We start from the raw sequence: 18,043 nt of genomic DNA, 5'->3' as shown, positions 1-18,043 counted from the left end.
CCACCCTAGTCCCAGTCCATGGATGTAGTCTACAGTATGTGCACAACAATGGTTCTTTAGAAGGGCCTGTAACGATGAAACCCCTTGAATAAAGCACTAAGAAATGTGCATACGAACAGCTACAAGCAGAGGGCGGACAAGTTTCTGTGTAGATGTTTCGGTGATACAAGAGGAGTGTTATGTATCTACTGTTATAAGATATTTTCAGCCCCTAAAATATTCTGCCACTACAGGATCTAAATGTTATAATTACTTGCAATAAATGTATTCTCAGAAGTTTCCAGAAAAAAGCAAAAACACAGCTCTTTATATCTATAAAAAATATGTTCAACATGTAGACACACATCTACTAATTTTTTGCACATTTAATACATGACAGAGTCATACTTTTTTTTTGCAGGCATGATATAATGCTCATCCTCCAATCACGACGCTATGCAAATCCCCATTGTTGGCCTTGAAAAGCCATTCCACCCCATCTCTACCACCTCCTGTTTCACAGCTAATCTGTGTTTCGTCTGGCACTCTTCATTCCACAGAGCCATCTCTTTTGTAAAACTGATTCTAAGAAAGTAGTCGTCTAATGTGTATCTAGGCGTACTGTCTCATATATAATGGTCACTAGAAAGATGAAACTGCTATAAGGCTGTAGACAATCTAAATATATAAAAAGATATGTGAAAACAGATGAAACATTAGAAAGCACGCTTTATTTTCCAGAGTGGATTGTCTGGGAGTCACACGATCATCTGAAAAAAACTCCCAGGTGTCATATAAATACGTAACATCTCAAATGATAAAACAAAGGAGTGGCATTCATGATATAAAAATCTGACAAATAAAGTAATTTGCACTGCTATACATACAGCTTTGCACAAACTGAATTTTATAGACAAAACCATTGTTCTAAATTAAGTATGCATTTAACTGAAAATAGGTTACTGCCGTTTTGTTTAGTAAGAGTACAGTTAACCAGCCCTTTACGTCCTCTGTTCAGTGCAATCGATACGGAGTACTGTATAACAAAAAAGTTATTAAAGCTCCAAGGAGTGCCACAGGTTTCCATTTTGATCATTAAATATAAAAATGCTAGATAAAATGCTTTCACACAAGGTCCCTTTTTGATAAGTAAATGTAAACAATGTTCGGGGGTTACCATGAGCACATTCAGCATTCAGTAGCCATGTTTCAAATGTCAGTCGGCACCACGAAGAGGAACATATGACACCATGTAGGCAGCTAGAAGTGAGGCAGAGGTATGGAGTGATCACGATGTTGACATTTCTGGTTCTGCCACTCGCTTCGCCGCACTTTTAGAATGAGCTCGGACTTTACTGCTCGGTTCCTGCCTCCACAGTCCGTGAGTGCCGGTGGCATCCACGGCGACGTCCATGAACCGATCTGGCGCCCACCACTGCAGAAGCAGCAGGAAGAGGAAGTCTAAAACGGCTACGAATGCAAAGATGGAGCCGGCCACGGGGCCGCAGTGAGCCCTCAGCCTCCGCAACCGCCTGTCCAGGGGAAGCACCTCCTCTCCGGCCACGCGGTCGTACACCTGGGAGGGAAAACACAGTGATTAGTGTCACCATCTGCCATTCAGTGTGAAGCCTTCAGCTGTGTAAACTATCAGTAGATGCACAGCAGAAACAGATTACACAGGAAATCATATTTACATGCACTGCAGTAACCTGGTTACTGTATGAGTGTGTACATTTATCAGGTCAGTAATCAGATTGCTCCCCATCCCCACCTCTATTTTGAAAGCATGGTTTTCTTATTGTAACTGTATTAGTGATACAAGATGCTGCTGTCTGATGTCTTTTGTCTGTGTGTGTGTGTGAGGCCTGGTGTTCTGTAGTGAGAACACAGTTTTCAGATGTCAAATAGTCAACTGTTCTTCTGAGGAAACTGATTTATTTAGACTTCTATAGACTATTTAGTGTCAGCTTCAGTTATAGTCAAATCAAATTACTATTTTTTCTTTTTTGTATGTTCAATACAAGAAAGCACCTTTAAGTAAAATGATATTCCATTTCAATTTTAAACTCAGAGATACAAACAGTATCAGCCTCATAAATCCAGTTTCGATTGTGCTGTAGTAAACACGGCATACCCAGACTACAGAAATCAGTTTTTTCATAAAGTACATGACATGTAAGATGACTGTAAACCAGTTACTTATAGTTAACATTTGAGTTTACATCCAAAAGTCCAAACTAAAGTTTCAGCAGTAGCTCACCTTGGTCTGTAAATGAATGAAAACTGACACAAGAAGGTCTTAAGTACCTGTAATTGTACTAGAAGAACACTGTTGAATGAAACGGCAGTTTTGGTGTTAGTGAAACTACCTTTTCAGTCCTCTCTGCAACGTTTCTCCAGGTGTAGAGGCTTTGCACACGCGCATGAATAGAGGCGGGGGAGGCGACAGTCCCTGAACGCTGCCGGGCGATGACCGTCTCCAGACCGGCACACAACCCCCGCACAGTAGGCTCACACATGGTAATCAGCTCTTCAGGCAACACCTCAGGAATACCCCCCACACGAGTGCTAACCACCTGAGAAATAAAACAAAAACTGGATGTACACATTGTATACAGACACACACAAGTATAAATCACATTCAACGTGAGAGTACAACATCTGTTCTGGCATCAGTGCCAGAACAGATGTTGTACGTGCTTTTAAGTGCTTTTTCTACCATATAAAAAAATCAAATGCTTCACACCCTGACAAAACGGTAAATTAACAGGTGAAAAGCACAACTTAATTGACCTCTTGTGGCTAAACATTTCAAGTCTGTCTCACCTCTCACCACACCCTGCATCACACCCAACAGTGATGTTGCACTGACCACACCCAGAGTACACAAAAGGTTGTCTTGTTGTTAGCGACTCCTTAAGCCATCAGCCTCTATGTTGCTTCAAATGCTAAATATGGTACATTATACTCAAAGGCCAATTTCAGACATGGAATTATACAGAACATTGATGGCTTTTAAATTCAGACATAGGTGACATTTAAATGAATGTTCCTCACAGCTTTATTTGGACATGACAGGAAGTGTAAGGGATCCTCCTAGCACTACATCACATTACTCTGTTATTTTCATTCTTTCCATAGTTCCTGATAACACTGTTTTCTCTTCCTCCTGAGAAACCACCAGACCCAACTTCCCTTGTCACACGTCAGCGTCTCGGTGGTCAGTTGTTGTCTACCACTTGCAACTATTATTCTTAACAATTTCTTTTTTCCATCAATGGCTCCGTTTGCGCAACAAACTGACCATAAACGACCGCCCCATTTTTTTCCCCTTGAGTGTAAAACGTATGAGTTTTTTTAGGCAGTACTATGAGATAGAGTTGAGCAACCACCTACAAGCACACACCCACAGGAAATCTGCGACATAACACTTCAACATCTTCAGCTACGTCAAGCCAATTCTGTTCAGTAAAATGAGCTGTTTTTGTAAAGCTGGTTGGTTTGAGTTGAGGAAATGTTTCTAGCCATTAGCAGTATAGTTCATTTGTATTACTTAAACATGTTTTATACAGTTGATAAACTGTAGAAATCAGTGATTCGCCATGCTTTGTGTTGCAACATGAATCCCCTGTGTTAAAATTAGTTGTAGAAAGTAATTGTAAACACAGGAAATGCAGCTCCCACATTTATTTCTTAGATATAGGAAAACCTTGGCTTGACCATGTATGGCCAATCCAACCCCAATACGTGATTTTAATGATCAATTTACTCCTCTCCAGCAGAAAGTGTGTCTTTCCTACGATTTCCTGCCCTTGAACTACTGCATGGATGCCAACACACCTGCAGTCCACAGCTGGCTCCTTCTACAATGGCCATGCAGAACGCTTCAGTCAGAGACGTGTTGAGGAAGATGTGACCCTGCACCAGAACTCCACGAACATCTTTATGCTCTAAAGCCCCCAGCAGACGGACCCTGAAGTGAATTCAAAGAAGTAAGGCACATGTAATACCACCTACACACAAACTATATATTTGACTATCTATTCCAGACTGCTGGCATGGGTCACTAGTCACTGTATTTCACACACATCACTGCTCAACAACAATCATTTCCGGACATTGTATGAATTTGCAATAAATGCAAAACAGAACTTTCAGTTCATGAAATGTGGCTGCTGCAACATTAATACTTGACATTCAACATAATGATGCAGATAACGTGGTGTCATTTTATGTTATTACAGAGAGCATGTCCTGAAAGAGGTTTAAGTGGTACCTCCCTGTCATAAATATCCTCAGCAAATATGACAGTACCTGTCATGTAGTTGGTATTTCTCTCTCACTTCCTCCAGCACAAGTCTCTTCGGTCCCTCACCACCGATGAGGAAGTGCAGATCTGGATGTTTGAGGCAGAGCTCTGGGATTATTCCACCAAGAAGATCGATTCCTTAGCAGAGGAAGAGATTGTGAACCCTTGCTTTGGCAATGAAGATGATGCAATACTTATTAAAGCCTGACCAATGCTGAATATTTGTAGTTGATACTGATATTGATATTGATATTTGAGTGTTTAAAAATCTGATATTTATATTGGCTGATATAACCACTGTAACACCATCTCTGGAACTGGAGGAGATACAGTATTTAAGTGTGAATGACTCGTGCCAACATGAGGGCTTGCACAAAAAAAGGCAGTGTCCTATTCACCATGACATTCTGCTGCCTACAATGGCAGCCCTAATTGACCAGCAGAAATATGTTTGATAAATAGAATAGAAATATAACAAATAAGCTAAAATGTCCAACACAACAGCATCTGTACCTTTGCGGTAGACAAGACGGCTGACCACAACAATAGTGATCCTGTCGTCTTGGCGCTGGGAGGGGTCGGGGGTGAAGTCCGTAGGGTCGACGGCGTTGGGAATAACAGACACTATCTCTGGGTTGAGTGTTGCACGGAGCACTGTGTTCTCCTTACTGGTGTACGACACGCACACAGTGTGGTTGGTGTCACACAGCGTCACGTTCAGAAGCTTGTTGGTCAGCACGGAGCTCACATCAGCAAAGCCGAACAGTGAGTGGTCAGTGAACACCTGTAAATGATAATACACTTTGGTTTATGTCAGCAGATTATGTGCAGCATAATGATTTTGAGACCTGGCTCATAATAAGTTGTATACCGTGTTAAGGCCCATGGTCTTGGCGTGGAACAGAGCATCATGGCCCATGGCGGAGAACGAGCTGTGTGCATGCACCACGGTGATGCGTTCCCTTACAAACACACAGCGCATCAGTGGGAGACTGTGGAAGCAGGTGGTGGCTGTGGATTGATTGTACATCACCTGCAGGGGGAGGTAGTAGACCTTCAGTCCGTTGGTCAGATGTCTGACGCCCTTCCTCTGGCCATAGGCATGCGTGACAATTACCACCTTGTGTCCCTTTTCAATCAAACACTGGGATAGCTGGTAAATGTGACTTTCTACTCCTCCCATATTCGGATAGAAGAAGTCGGACACCATGCAGATGTTGTGCTTCCTGCTGGGGACCCCGGCAACCTCTGCAGGAGCTCCAGAGACTCTCTGAGATGAAGGCTTATTCACAGCTGCTGCTCTTCTTCGTTGGCCCATTGTAGATGTCTTGTGTGGCTGTGCACCTCACTGAATTTATCAAGTAAAAAATACCATACATTTAGTGCTGAAACAATTAAATGAATCACCAACAGTTTGACAATCCATTCATTCTTTTAGTCATTTATTTACAAAAAAAATTGCACATCCTTATGTGAGAATTTGCTTTTTCCTTTGTTTAATGTCATTATAAATTCTTTATCTTTGGGTTTCAGCCTGTTGGGTTGATTTAAAAAGAATTAAATTCACTTAATCGTTTGGTATATTAAATTTCAGAAAGTAGTGAAAAATGCTCATTTGGTTTTCTCAGAGCCCCATCTTCAGTTTCCTGCTTTTGTACAACCAACAGTCTAAAACTCAAATATATTTAGATCACGACGTGAGAAAATTCTCACATTTGCAAAGCTGGAACCAAAGCTATTTTTGTGGGACTTTTTGTTTCATAAATGACTTAAATGGTTAATCAATTACCAAAATAGTTGACGATGAACTTTCTGTCCATCAACTAATCAGTTAATCGATTAATCATTTCAGAATTAATCACATCAAAATGTACTTTACTCATACTGTATAAATCCAAAATTCAGATGCAAGCTACAGTATATATTTCATCATAGCATGACACTTTCCAGACAGTATTTGGTCTCTTATCATATATAAACACCCTCCAGCTCTAACTACAGCTGTCATATGATACTCTGGTATTCACAGACTCATTAATGCAGACTATTGTAAACGGTTTCTAGCTTATCTCAAGTATTTTTAGTGAACCATACACATTTTCTTTCTTTGTTTTAAGTTGACCAACATCTGCACCTGTAGTAGTATACCTGTAATAACCTTGGTGTTGTCATAGTGATGCACCTGTCTCATGTCACTGAGTGTAGCAGCTCTCCTCTTGTTATGACATAGGCCCATAGGTGTTTCAGAGTGAATTGTCCCTTTAACTTGCATTTACTATGCGTTAAACTAATGTGGGATAGTCAAGCTCGCTCATTAAGTATAAACAAAACACCTCAGAGGACGATCTGGTGTAATGTAAGATGAGTTTTATCCAGCTCCTTTAAGCTACATTACAACGTCATAACGTCACATTAGCATCAAGCTAACTGACTTATTTAACCACTTCACTGAAACTAACGCAGATAGTTTTCCACTGTGTCCGAGTTGCCTTACCGTGGACTAAATGTTAATCCTGTTCCTGCCTGTGAAGACACACAGAGCTCTTTTTCAGCTGTAGTTTCATTTCCACTTGCTAGCCCTGAGCTAGCCTGTTAGCCGCCTGTATCACTTCCTGGTGTGTCGCTATGTTACCACGCAATGACGTGTCCTACGTCACCACGCAATGACGTTTCCTTCACATGGAGCTCTTGCTGCCAGCTGCTGCAGGGACATTTGTGACATTGTATCATCTAAAATTTAATATAACATTTGTGTTTTATTGTATCTCTCATACTCTTGCAGGTAAGTTTCACACACACACAAAACAAGTCTCCCTCTAATATAAGTATGGCTATAAATTCTAGGATACATAGGCTAAGGCAAGCCCAGGCAAGCTTAAAGGGACTGTTTGTAAGAATCAGAAATTGGTTGTAACAGCGACACCTGTGGCCGTTAAGTCAACGAAAGTCAGTGTCCTGTTGCTCGTGCTCGACCGTGTGCACGCGCTACTTGAATGTGAGCGAGTGCCGTCAAAACAGTGAGGCGACACACGTCAGCTAAAGCCACAATATCACTCTATATTTCACCTGCTTGGCAGTAATGTTAGCTGACCAGACGAAGGTCTCTCCATGAATCAATGCTGATCCTAGTGTTGGTTTTTCCTGCCTCAGCCTCCCAACCGCGGCCGGGGAGGGAACATGGGAGACACCGGCACCCGGTCGGAGACGATAACATAACTCGTTGCGGAGCCCCGTCACTTCACAAGACATGGAAAACCTCTGTTGGTCTGGAGGAGCTGCAGCATTTTATTTCTGCACAAACATCCACTGTACATTCACTAGATATTCTCAGAGCTAAACTAACTCTTCTGCAGTGTGTAGTGTGCGCGCATGCACGTGAGGTGGAGCGAGCTGTGAGTGAAGGCAGGCAGGCAGGCAGAGGAGCAGAGACTCCGGCCCTGGAGACCAAAGCTACGGTCTCCCCCACGTCCTCAGACCGCGGCCAACACTGTTTTGCAAGACGGGCTTCACTAGATATAACTTTGTGGTTTTGGTGCTTCCGTGTAGTTTGTGTTGGAGTCTGAGTTCGAACAGCGTAGCCACACGCGAGCGGCCATGGGACACCGACCCGGATTGATTTATACGTGTAAGAAGTTACAAACAGTCCCTTTAAAGCTAAGCTAACCATAAACAAAATTGTACATTACTGTATTATGAAAAGTTGTTTAGCAAGTCCTGTGAACAACCATGAATTGTTTATTCATTATCTTTTTAAGTTATTGTTTATTGGATCGATATTTTACCACTATTACCGGTATGGTAGATATAGTGTCACACTCCTATTTCTATTATTATTGCTTGCTTATATAATTATTTTATTTAAACATGAAAGGTGTTTATTTACAAAGCAATGTACCATGTATCTGGCTACTGAAAAATGTGTTTAAGTTTGTTGATACATAAAAAAAGGGAAATGAAATGTCTCAAAAGGGAAACGAGATCACAGTTTGCCACCCACGTTTTTTTTTTTTCTATCAAAATGTAATACTTTGCTGAATTTGGGGTCATTCAATTTATCTTGAAAAGGTTACAACCATGGAAATGTACTGGGAAATGTCTGAACTGATTTCAGGTAGATAAGGTGGAGGACCAAAATGAAAAAAATTCTTTGATGTATTGTTATTAACCACTCCTGTCATTGCTCCCTCATGTGCATACTGTATCACACAATGCCGAATGTTGCCACATATCCTCAAGCTAGACAAAAATATGTCTGAATTTGTTCACTGCTGAAGCTCCATTAACCAGTCTCAACATGCTGGAAATTTATTTATTAACAATGATACCCTGGCCAAGAATATGGGGTGGCAACTAAGCTTACAGCGTCTTGCTATTAAACACACATCAATTTACAGAAAGAAAGTGACAATGATGATACAAAACAACATAAGGAAAAGACAATGGTACAAAAAGACAGAAGGGTTAAAATTTGGTATGTGGGTTTAAGGTTTTTCTTTCTTCTTTTTTCATTCTAACCCTTTCTTGACCTTGTAAAAGCCCACACATTAACATATTATTGCAATTCTCTCTCTCCCAGTTTGCTTCCAGATTTGGTGTGCAAACCCAGAATATGGGACCAGTGGTGGACTGGCCATCTGGGCCAGCAGTATGTTTCCCAGTCCCAGAGTTCAACAACATCTTTTCAGACTGGAAATAAGAATGTCACTGCTGTTTGGGTTCCAGGTAGGAATCATTCACAGGCATTACCTTTTTGGTGTCATTCCTCCTAAATGTCACAAAACTGTCACAGGGTTCCCTCCAAACCGTGGCTATATACTGTATACATTATACATACATACATACATTATATGACCTTAACCTGTTTATTTATAGAAAGTGAAATAAATCTGGTAAAGCAACAACATTCAGTGTAACCAGTATTTCACAAAGGAAGGTACAGAGCTACAGGCTACATTTTAACACACCCTTATATAACAAGAGGAGAGGCTTGTACAAAGACCTTAACAAGGAAATCACAGTAGATTGTCACCCTTAGGAATATACATTTCATACACCTTCCATAAATATCTGCTTTACAGGCATTACGATTTTACTGTATTTAAATGTGTAATTACAATACATAGTGCTGGTATTGTGCTATATAAACATCGACTTTATGGTAATGCAAGGTCAATGATAACAACTTATAAAATTGTCACATATCAACCCAGAATTCATATTTTCAATAATATTTGCAAAGTGTTGCAATATCAGACAAAGTCACCTAAAATATCTACAGTAAATGCACATGTATTAATAACTTTCTTTTCTCACATTTGAAGTACACTTACAGTATACTGTATATACCTAACCATCAAGGTACATTAAATCATTAAATGGCTCAGTTTTGTTCCGTGCACAAATCCAGGAATCTATTTTTGTTGTGATGATTTCTATATTTTTTGTGTAACTGTCTAAATGTATCACTTCATCTTCACATCGTAGAGGGCAATCTCTTCTTTACAGTCCTTGAATTTGAAGGAAGGAACGAAAACTCCTCCCTGCAAACATCCATAAAAGCTCACATGATGGACATCCTTTTCAGAAACACCCCATTCCTTTAGTGGCGTGACCACAGGATGTAACCTGCCTGTGAACAGTCTCTGCATGGGCATGATACCACATTCATGACTAGTTCTGTGGAAAGTGCTTTCACATTGTCACATTGTCACATTGGCGTGTGTTCAGCAGAAGCTGTCGGTCTCCTCCTCTCGTTTCCTTGTTAAACTATTTTAATAAAGAGAAAATATATAGAAAGATACATTCCACTTAGAGACAGTAACAGTGACAAAATGTCAACGCAGAAGAGCAAAAGTGGTCGCGGCTTGATTTAAGAACTACAATAAGTGTTGTGCAACACTGGTTTAACCAGTCAAGCTCAAGTTCAAACTCCTCTTGAATAAAGATCTCTGCTGTTATGACTCAACACTTACCGTGAGAAGTACTTCAAGAGCAGGGAAAGTCCAATCACCAACATAATGGGAAAGATTATTAAGTATCGGTGTCTGTCTCTGTCTGGACCTCCCTTGAAATGATCTGTGGCAAAAATTACAAAAATATGTCACTGTATGTAACTAAATGATTTGATGTCACATCCTAAAAAAGGCTTTTACTTTTTAAGGTGTTTTACAATATGTTGTATTATGCTTGTTGTCGTTTTTACAGCTAATATCATAATGCAATTTTTTTTTGGAGTAGTAAAGGACTATATGAAAGTCCCCTACTCTCTGAAATAAATAAAATAGTTACCATGGCTTCCTGTGCAGGCAAAGTTAATGATTGTTGATATGTCTTTGGCCTTGACATCACATCTAAGTTCTGAGGTCCCGTTGAGTTTAGTGCTGAGTGTGCTGTGGAAATGGTAGAGGCCAGTAGGAGCATCCAGGTTGTACGTGTGGGTTATGCTAGTTGTTGTTGAATTTGTAAGAAGCTGTCCATCCAAATCCCACTGAATCCAAGCCTCTCCGTGACGTCCTGTTACATCACACTGGAAAACCTTACTCAGGTTGTCGGCTTTCTGACAGACATTGTAGCGTGCTGGTGAGAAGACTCAAGTTAAAATGATGCAAGATTTTATTGCTTCTACTGTAAATTCATAGGTAAATGAGTGAGTGATCAACTACTCCAGGTATGCATAAGAAAATACTCACCAGATAAGTTTAGATTTATAATTTCTTTGTTGTATGGCCCTGCACTGTGATCAAATCTGCATGTGTATTTCCCCTGGTCCTCCGCCATGATGTTGGTGAGGAGAATAGAGCAGTTATTGTTGTTCTCAGACAGAAATATTTTGGCCCTGCCCTTGTATTTGTCTTCGAAGGTGTTTCCGTTGAACACCAGCTCCTCATTTATCTGCCACTTAAACTCCTTGTCCAAATCTCTCTCTGAGCAGTCGCACGGCAGAAGGACACTCTCTCCTAAGACGCCTTCACGCGTCACTTCATCACCTACAGTAGAAAAGGGAAATTGGGATCAGTTCTCAGACTCTCTTCAAAATATGTGTTTTAACATACAATGTAATACATTCAACTTAAAAATGTATGCCTTAAAATGTGAGTTAACTGAACTAGATGCCCCCTCTTAGTCAATTAGTCGTTTTGGTCTTAGGCGACTAAGATTTCTTTAGTCGATTAGTCATTTGTTATGCATTTCATGCTGAATGACTTATTTCCAAGAAATTTATGAGCACATCTCCGGCAAACACAAGATTTAAAGTGGTAATTTTGTGGACAAACTCAGTTTTACAGATCTGATGATTAAATCAACTAATCGACTAGCCGACAAAATTGTATGAGTGTTAGTTGTCTAAGAATTTCGTTGATCGAGGACAGCCCTAAACTGAACTTGAATAATGAGTTCAACAGTGGGTTCATAAGTTGTGAATAAATATAATGTAATATAATATAAAACCGACTGAGTTAAGTTCACTAAATTTGAGAAAACAAGTAAACTTTAGAGATATTCAACAAGTTTTTTATTTGACAAATGTTACAGTTAAATTCTCAGTTTGAATAGACAGTTTATTTCACATAAAGGTTTTACAGCTGTCTCTGCTCCTGTTGGAGCCACTTTCATACCGGAGTAAGTCTCTTAAATTATATTAAATACTAATCATCATCATGGTTAGAGTTTTTTAATTATTATCAGAAGAAACAACCATGACTTAACATGTATTAAAGACGGATGTACCTTTTTAGTGAACTACAAAAAAAAGTGGTCTCTGGAGGACGTCTGCTGATATACTGATCCCAGTAGTGGAAGGTAACTATATTTACTCATGTACTGTAGCCTACCTATGTACAATTTTGAGGTAGCCTACTTGTACTTTACTTGAGTATTTCCATTTTATGCTACTTTATACTTATGCTATACCATTTAGAGGAAAATGTACTTTTTACTTCAAAACTTTTATTCAACAGCAGTAGTCTGCTATTTTTACATAAAAAAGCATCTGATAAAATAATAAAAAACATTCTCAACATATTCTCAACATATGAGAATTTAGCTTTTACTTATTTCCTCTCCCATTAATCATCTCACAACCCCTCAGATTTATCTTGTGGCCCTTCGAAAGGGCCCGACTCCTAGGTTGGGACAAAACTGACTAGCTGTATATAAATTAGTTAAAGCTATGGCTCCACCTCGACCAGCTACAACAGTAAAATACTGCTTACACTGACGCATCAGTATTAACAATCTAATATGTAAGGGATAATGTACAGCTAGCGGGTCATTGTTGTGAAATAAACTCCGACAGGGCGATGCCGCACCCTCACGTGGAGCGAAGGGGTTTATTTCACAACAATTACCTGCTAGCTGTCCATTATACCGCTTAATACACGGCTACTTACTTAAGAAATCAATACTTTGACACAAAAACGGTCCGCCAGAGTCCGACATCAGAACTGCGCCCATAGCAACGGTCTGTCATACATAGCAACAGTCTGTTATTTGAATTCCAGACTGTAGAACGCCGTGATTGAACAATCAGAATCGAGTATTCAACACAGCTGTGTAATATAAAGACATAATAGACCGTAGAACGCTGTGATTGACCAATCAGAATCGAGTATTCAAGTATTGAAGCATATTATTTATAATGTCATATATAACATGTCAGTCACAGGGCCAGAATGAATACTTTTGATACTTTAAAGGCATAATATGCAGAAATGGTCGCTTACTATTTGTTGAGTCTATACATTGTTTTTTTAGTAAAATCCTGCAATACCTTTAAGGGCTTTTAGCAGATGATATTTCCATACTTGTACTTAGTAAGACTTTAAATTCAGGACTTTTATTAAAAGAGTATCTTCACAATGTGGTATATGTAGTTTTTCCACTACTGGCTGATCCTGTTTATGTTAATTAGATGAGTTGAGTGAAACTCAGCAGTAAATTCAGTCTCCCACCCACACACACATCCACCCACACACACACGCACCATTGTCTGCTTTCATTTCCTACTTGTTTTATGTTCTAATGCGTTTGTTAGCATTTTACCCATGTTTGTTTTTTTTATTAATCAACGTACTTTTACTTTCACAGTAATATCTTCACTGTGTTCAGAAGGAATGTCTCTTGTTTGTGTAGAAGATTTTAAATAACCCCACATGACCTCGGCTGTTTATCTGTCTCCCCTTTTTGTCACTGCCAAAGTGCCTCATGTTTACGTACTCAAATCATATGAAGTCATATAATTAACTCCATTCTGCTAATAATTTGCAGATCTTACCGACGTGACACAAAATGGTAACTCTGACCTTTTGTGCTTCGTTGCTCAAACACGACTGCACAGCCGCTCCTAGTTATAAATCGACTCTTACTTTGTTTGTACTTCTCTCCAAGTGCACGGAGAAAGAAACCAAATGGAGAGAGTCGTTGATGTCTGAGATCATGAAAACAATGTGAAAATTTAGACTAAATAGTCCTCCAGTCCTGCTGATGTCCAACTAATAAAAAAAAAATACTTTGGTTTGAAAGAAGAGGAAATGTCATGTTATGGTGTCATTAAAATAATGGACAAATGTGTGCCGTGATTCTCTATAGGCTTTTTCACTGAAGCCCAAACCTCGTGTTGAAGACAACTCTACAAGTATAGGGAGTATAAGTATAAAATAACGGAAAATAAGCAATATAAATGTATTTATTAATAAAATGTCTTGAATGATGATTGAGGTCTTAAACAAAGCATTATTTTACAATGTAAAATGTAACATCACCTCATGGAATATTTATATTTGTACAATAAAATCCTATCTCATGTGGATTTGATTTGATTTATGGCTCTATAAGACTATTCAAGGGATAACATGTTGTTAAAGCGGGAGCCCTTTTTTCCAACATGGTCCAAATATGTTAGACTCAAAACAAAAATCAATACATAATGAAAGTAGATTGATGGCTCAAGTGAAGTTTCATTAATAACTTCCGACCTGACCTCTAAAAGTCCCTTTTGTTATTTTAAGCCCTTTTTTTTATACTGAATGAAGATGGTTTGCTGGATTGATGCCTGAGGGACTTCCATTCATATGGCATTAGTCTCAAAACTGTTGATTATAGGCTTATTAACAGAGCAGCTGCTTCTGTTTACCTAAAATAATTAAGTGTTAAATAACTAGTGTGAAGTTGTTAATTCTGAACCCTTGTAGCCACACAACACTTTTTAACTGTCAGTATCGATTATTTGGTGGGATTTAATCAGGTGTTCACAAACGTTGACACTTAGTGTTCAATAAATCTAACAAATCTTAAAGCTGTAATGGGTAGAAATGGAGGAAATATGATTTAAAAAAAAGTTATTTTTATAAAACGGTCACTATATCCTTACAGTAGTGCATGCGACAGGTAATCTGAAAAAAAAAAACATATGCCTCTGTGTCCTCCGGGGCTCCTAATGGCATCTGCAAGATTTCACAGACCGTAGGAAAACAACCAATCAGAGCCGAACTGGAGTCTGCCGTCTCTGAGCAGCTGTCAATCACTCACGAACTCCGATCTAACGGTCAAACTAGGCAGCGCTGATCAATAAAAATTACAATATGCTGAAAGATTATTATGAAATTTTTGCCCGATGATGCCAAAAACGTTCTGCCTACTGAAGCTTTAATGAAAATCCTTTAATGTATCACTTGAAATTTTACAAAAACTGAAAGGGGACACACGTTTGTGGTATGTATGTTTTCAATTAGAGGGATGACTTTGTCAAGCAAACCATATGCTCAAATTACAGTACACCAAATTTATATAATATTTTATATACCCCTATATTTTAACATCTGCACTATTGCATGTCTTATACAGGCTATTTAATGAGCATTATTGAGGGAGCCTGAGATTCAGCTTCTCTGTAACTGTTGTGCACATGACAATAAATAACTTAAATCTTGAAATTAGGCAACCCATAGGAACTAAATGTGCATTGATCTTCTCCACAGACATAAGCATTGACATAAATGATCAGTCAGACAGGAGTGTAGCAGAAACACTAAAATGCAACATGTCCATAATGCTAAAGTAAAAAAGTCCCCAGTATTGCAACACAATGACATAATAGGTCATAGCCTGAATATTCCATGTGGGCTCATGATGTGTGATTATTCTGCAGTTAAGCAATAACAATATAATAAAGTTGTCAGATGCAACTCTACATTACTTTTCAATATAATTACTGCAGCCAACAAAAGGTTATATAATATTCTTACATTTGCTGCTAAAAAAATATATATTACTACAGTGGATCAGTGATAAGAAACCCTCTGTTCAAGGCTGGCGTAAAGTGATATTTGAGATGGTCCCTTTGGAATATCTCACAAATATTTTACATGCCAAAGTAGATCAGTTCCACAATATTTGGCATTACCTATCTGAATTATATTGGACCTGAACTCTCTTCCATTATCTCACAAGGAGTCTCTTGAACATGAATTCATATATCCTGTGACTTCCCTGCACTATGGACTATTTCCTATGACCTCCTATATACATTTTTTGATCTGAGCTGTACCAGAGTTTGTTGTTGTTTTTTTTTTATTATTCTTATTGTGTTTGTGAAAATAAGAAAACCCAATAAACATACTAATGAAAAAAAAACTCTATTACTCTCATTACTTTTAAACCGTGTGTCCTACAAAATTACATTCCCATACAACTACACTGCATGTACTGTGTTGAGTGAATGATATGAATGAAGGCTTACCAGAGACAATTAGCACCATTAACAGTCCCAGGAAGGTCCTCATGTTGCGCTCTCCGGGTGAACAAGATTAATGGATCCGAGGTGTCTCGAGAAATATGCCGTTCAATTGATAGCCTGTATCATCTTCTAGAGGAAGGCTGTTATTATTCTAATCTTCTCAGCATCCTGTTAATGTTTTGATTACCTTTCCAAAATTCCAGTGGCTAAAATCCCCGTGAACATGCCAGCAGTGTGCACACACGTCCGTCTTCAGTGTGAAACCAAGTGAAAGTTCAGCAGAGTTTCCGGTGTACAGTCATAAATGCATAAAAGGAACGTAGTGAATGCATCTCGAGTTATCCGCCTCCCACTCAGGACAATAGAAACTTTATTAGTTAACTATTTGAGCACTGCAGGGAAAACCCCCCTAGTGTTAATATTACAGGTAAGGCAGCTTTATTTGTACAGCCCATTTCAGCAACAGAGCATTCAAAGTGCTTTATATAAACATTTAAGAACATTGTGACAAAGTGCAAAAGAACATTAAGACATAATTAAAAAAGTTATAAAAACATTAAAGATTAGAAAATAAAAACAAGCTAGGATAGAAGCTAAAATAGAGTACAACACACAAGAGTAAAAGCTCTAGTGCAGTATATCTGGTTTAATTAAAGGCAGCAGCAGCGAACAGGAAAGGTTTAAGTTTCGATTTAAAAGAACTCGGAGTTGGTCCTGCAGGTTTCTGGGAGCTGGTTCTAGATATTTGGTGCATAAAAACTGAACGCTGCTTCTGCATGTTTAGTTCTGACTCTGGGGACACTAAGCAGACCTGATCCAGATGACCTGAGAGGTCTGGATGGTTCATAACATAGCAGAAGATCAGAAATGTATTTTGGCCCTAAACCATTTAGTGCTTTGTTAACCAGCAGGAGTATTTTGAAATCAATTCTCTGAGAGACAGGGAGCCAGTGTACAGACCTCAGAACTGGACTGATGTGATCCACTTTCTTGGTCTTAGAGAGACCAGACAGACCACACAACAGGTTAAACTATTTTATTCAGTATTGCGTCATGTTGGAATTTTTTATTTGGATTGATTTTTCTGTGAACAATGTTATCAAGGGTGGGGTTTCTGGGTCACATACCAGTATGTGTTTTCTTTAGCACTCACACTCACACTCGCATAGGCCAACTGTCACACAGATAGGGTGGGTTCCTGTAAGGTAGGACACTGCCTAATGTTTGACACCTAAGCTCCAGTGGGTGTAGGTCTTCCTCACACAAGTAAGCCAATAAAACTTTCGATATTTAATGTCTTTCTAATATGCCTAAATCCTTTTTTTTTTTTTTTAAAGTTATTTTTTTGGGGGCATTTTTTCATTTTATTGAGAGGACAGTGGATAGAGTCTTGGAAAGGGGGGGAGAGAGAATGGACGCGGAAAGGGCCACAGGCCGGATTCGAACCCGGGCCGCCGCGGTCAGGACCAAGCCTTGTTACATGGGCGCCCGCTCTACCAACTGAGCTAACCCAGGCGCCCAATATATGCCTAAATCCTTAAAAACTATTATAGTCTTTAGTCATTATTATTTATTTCCTATTATTTATAGACTTATTGTTTGTTTGACGTTGTTCGATTCTCCATGTTACATTCACACATAAGCCTATAGGTTTTTTAACATGAATAATAATAGGCTAAGTGGTAAAATTAGTGAACATGGGATTGCACATTTAGCCTTGAGTGTTTCCTACATTAATTAAAGGTCCCATATTATGCTCATTTTCAGGATCATACTTGTGTTTTGTGTTTCTACTAGAACATGTTTACATGCTGTAATATTAAAAAAAAACTTTATTTTCCATACTGTTAGTCTGAATATGCAATGCTGTCTTATATGTTCCGTTTTAGCGCATTTCAACGGAATTGCGTCGAAATTGCAATAGAATTGCGTTGCTAGGCAACAGCTTGGGTCCATGTTTACTTCCTGTCAGCTGATATCTTTCACATACACTGCAACCAGGAATAAACTGGGACACATTT

General features: G+C 39.0%; 2 protein-coding genes across 3 annotated transcripts; both read right to left on the bottom strand.

The window, feature by feature from the left end:
- Positions 1–690: 690 nt before the first annotated feature.
- piga (phosphatidylinositol glycan anchor biosynthesis, class A) lies at positions 691–6,964 on the bottom strand. The gene is made up of 7 exons (XM_037790690.1): positions 6,783–6,964; positions 5,160–5,636; positions 4,802–5,072; positions 4,294–4,426; positions 3,820–3,952; positions 2,349–2,555; positions 691–1,555 (listed from the first exon to the last, which is right to left on the bottom strand). The coding sequence occupies exons 2-7, from the start codon at positions 5,604–5,606 to the stop codon at positions 1,268–1,270; spliced, it is 1,479 nt and encodes a 492-aa protein (XP_037646618.1). The 5' UTR covers positions 5,607–5,636; positions 6,783–6,964; the 3' UTR covers positions 691–1,267.
- A 1,619-nt stretch (positions 6,965–8,583) lies between these two features.
- si:dkey-192g7.3 lies at positions 8,584–16,311 on the bottom strand. Of its 2 annotated transcripts, none has more exons than XM_037790783.1 (5): positions 16,026–16,311; positions 10,978–11,274; positions 10,577–10,864; positions 10,260–10,366; positions 8,584–10,056 (listed from the first exon to the last, which is right to left on the bottom strand). In XM_037790783.1, exons 1-5 carry the CDS (start codon positions 16,066–16,068, stop codon positions 10,012–10,014), a joined length of 780 nt encoding a protein of 259 aa, XP_037646711.1. In that variant the 5' UTR covers positions 16,069–16,311; the 3' UTR covers positions 8,584–10,011. The 2 variants fall into 2 exon arrangements, with proteins under 2 accessions (XP_037646711.1, XP_037646712.1); XM_037790784.1 differs by having other exon boundaries at positions 10,260–10,363; positions 16,026–16,310.
- Positions 16,312–18,043: the final 1,732 nt, after the last annotated feature.

Source organism: Sebastes umbrosus, chromosome 13 (genome assembly GCF_015220745.1).
Source record: "Sebastes umbrosus isolate fSebUmb1 chromosome 13, fSebUmb1.pri, whole genome shotgun sequence".
NCBI lineage: Eukaryota > Metazoa > Chordata > Actinopteri > Perciformes > Sebastidae > Sebastes > Sebastes umbrosus.
This window is presented reverse-complemented; position numbering and strand designations above follow the sequence as displayed.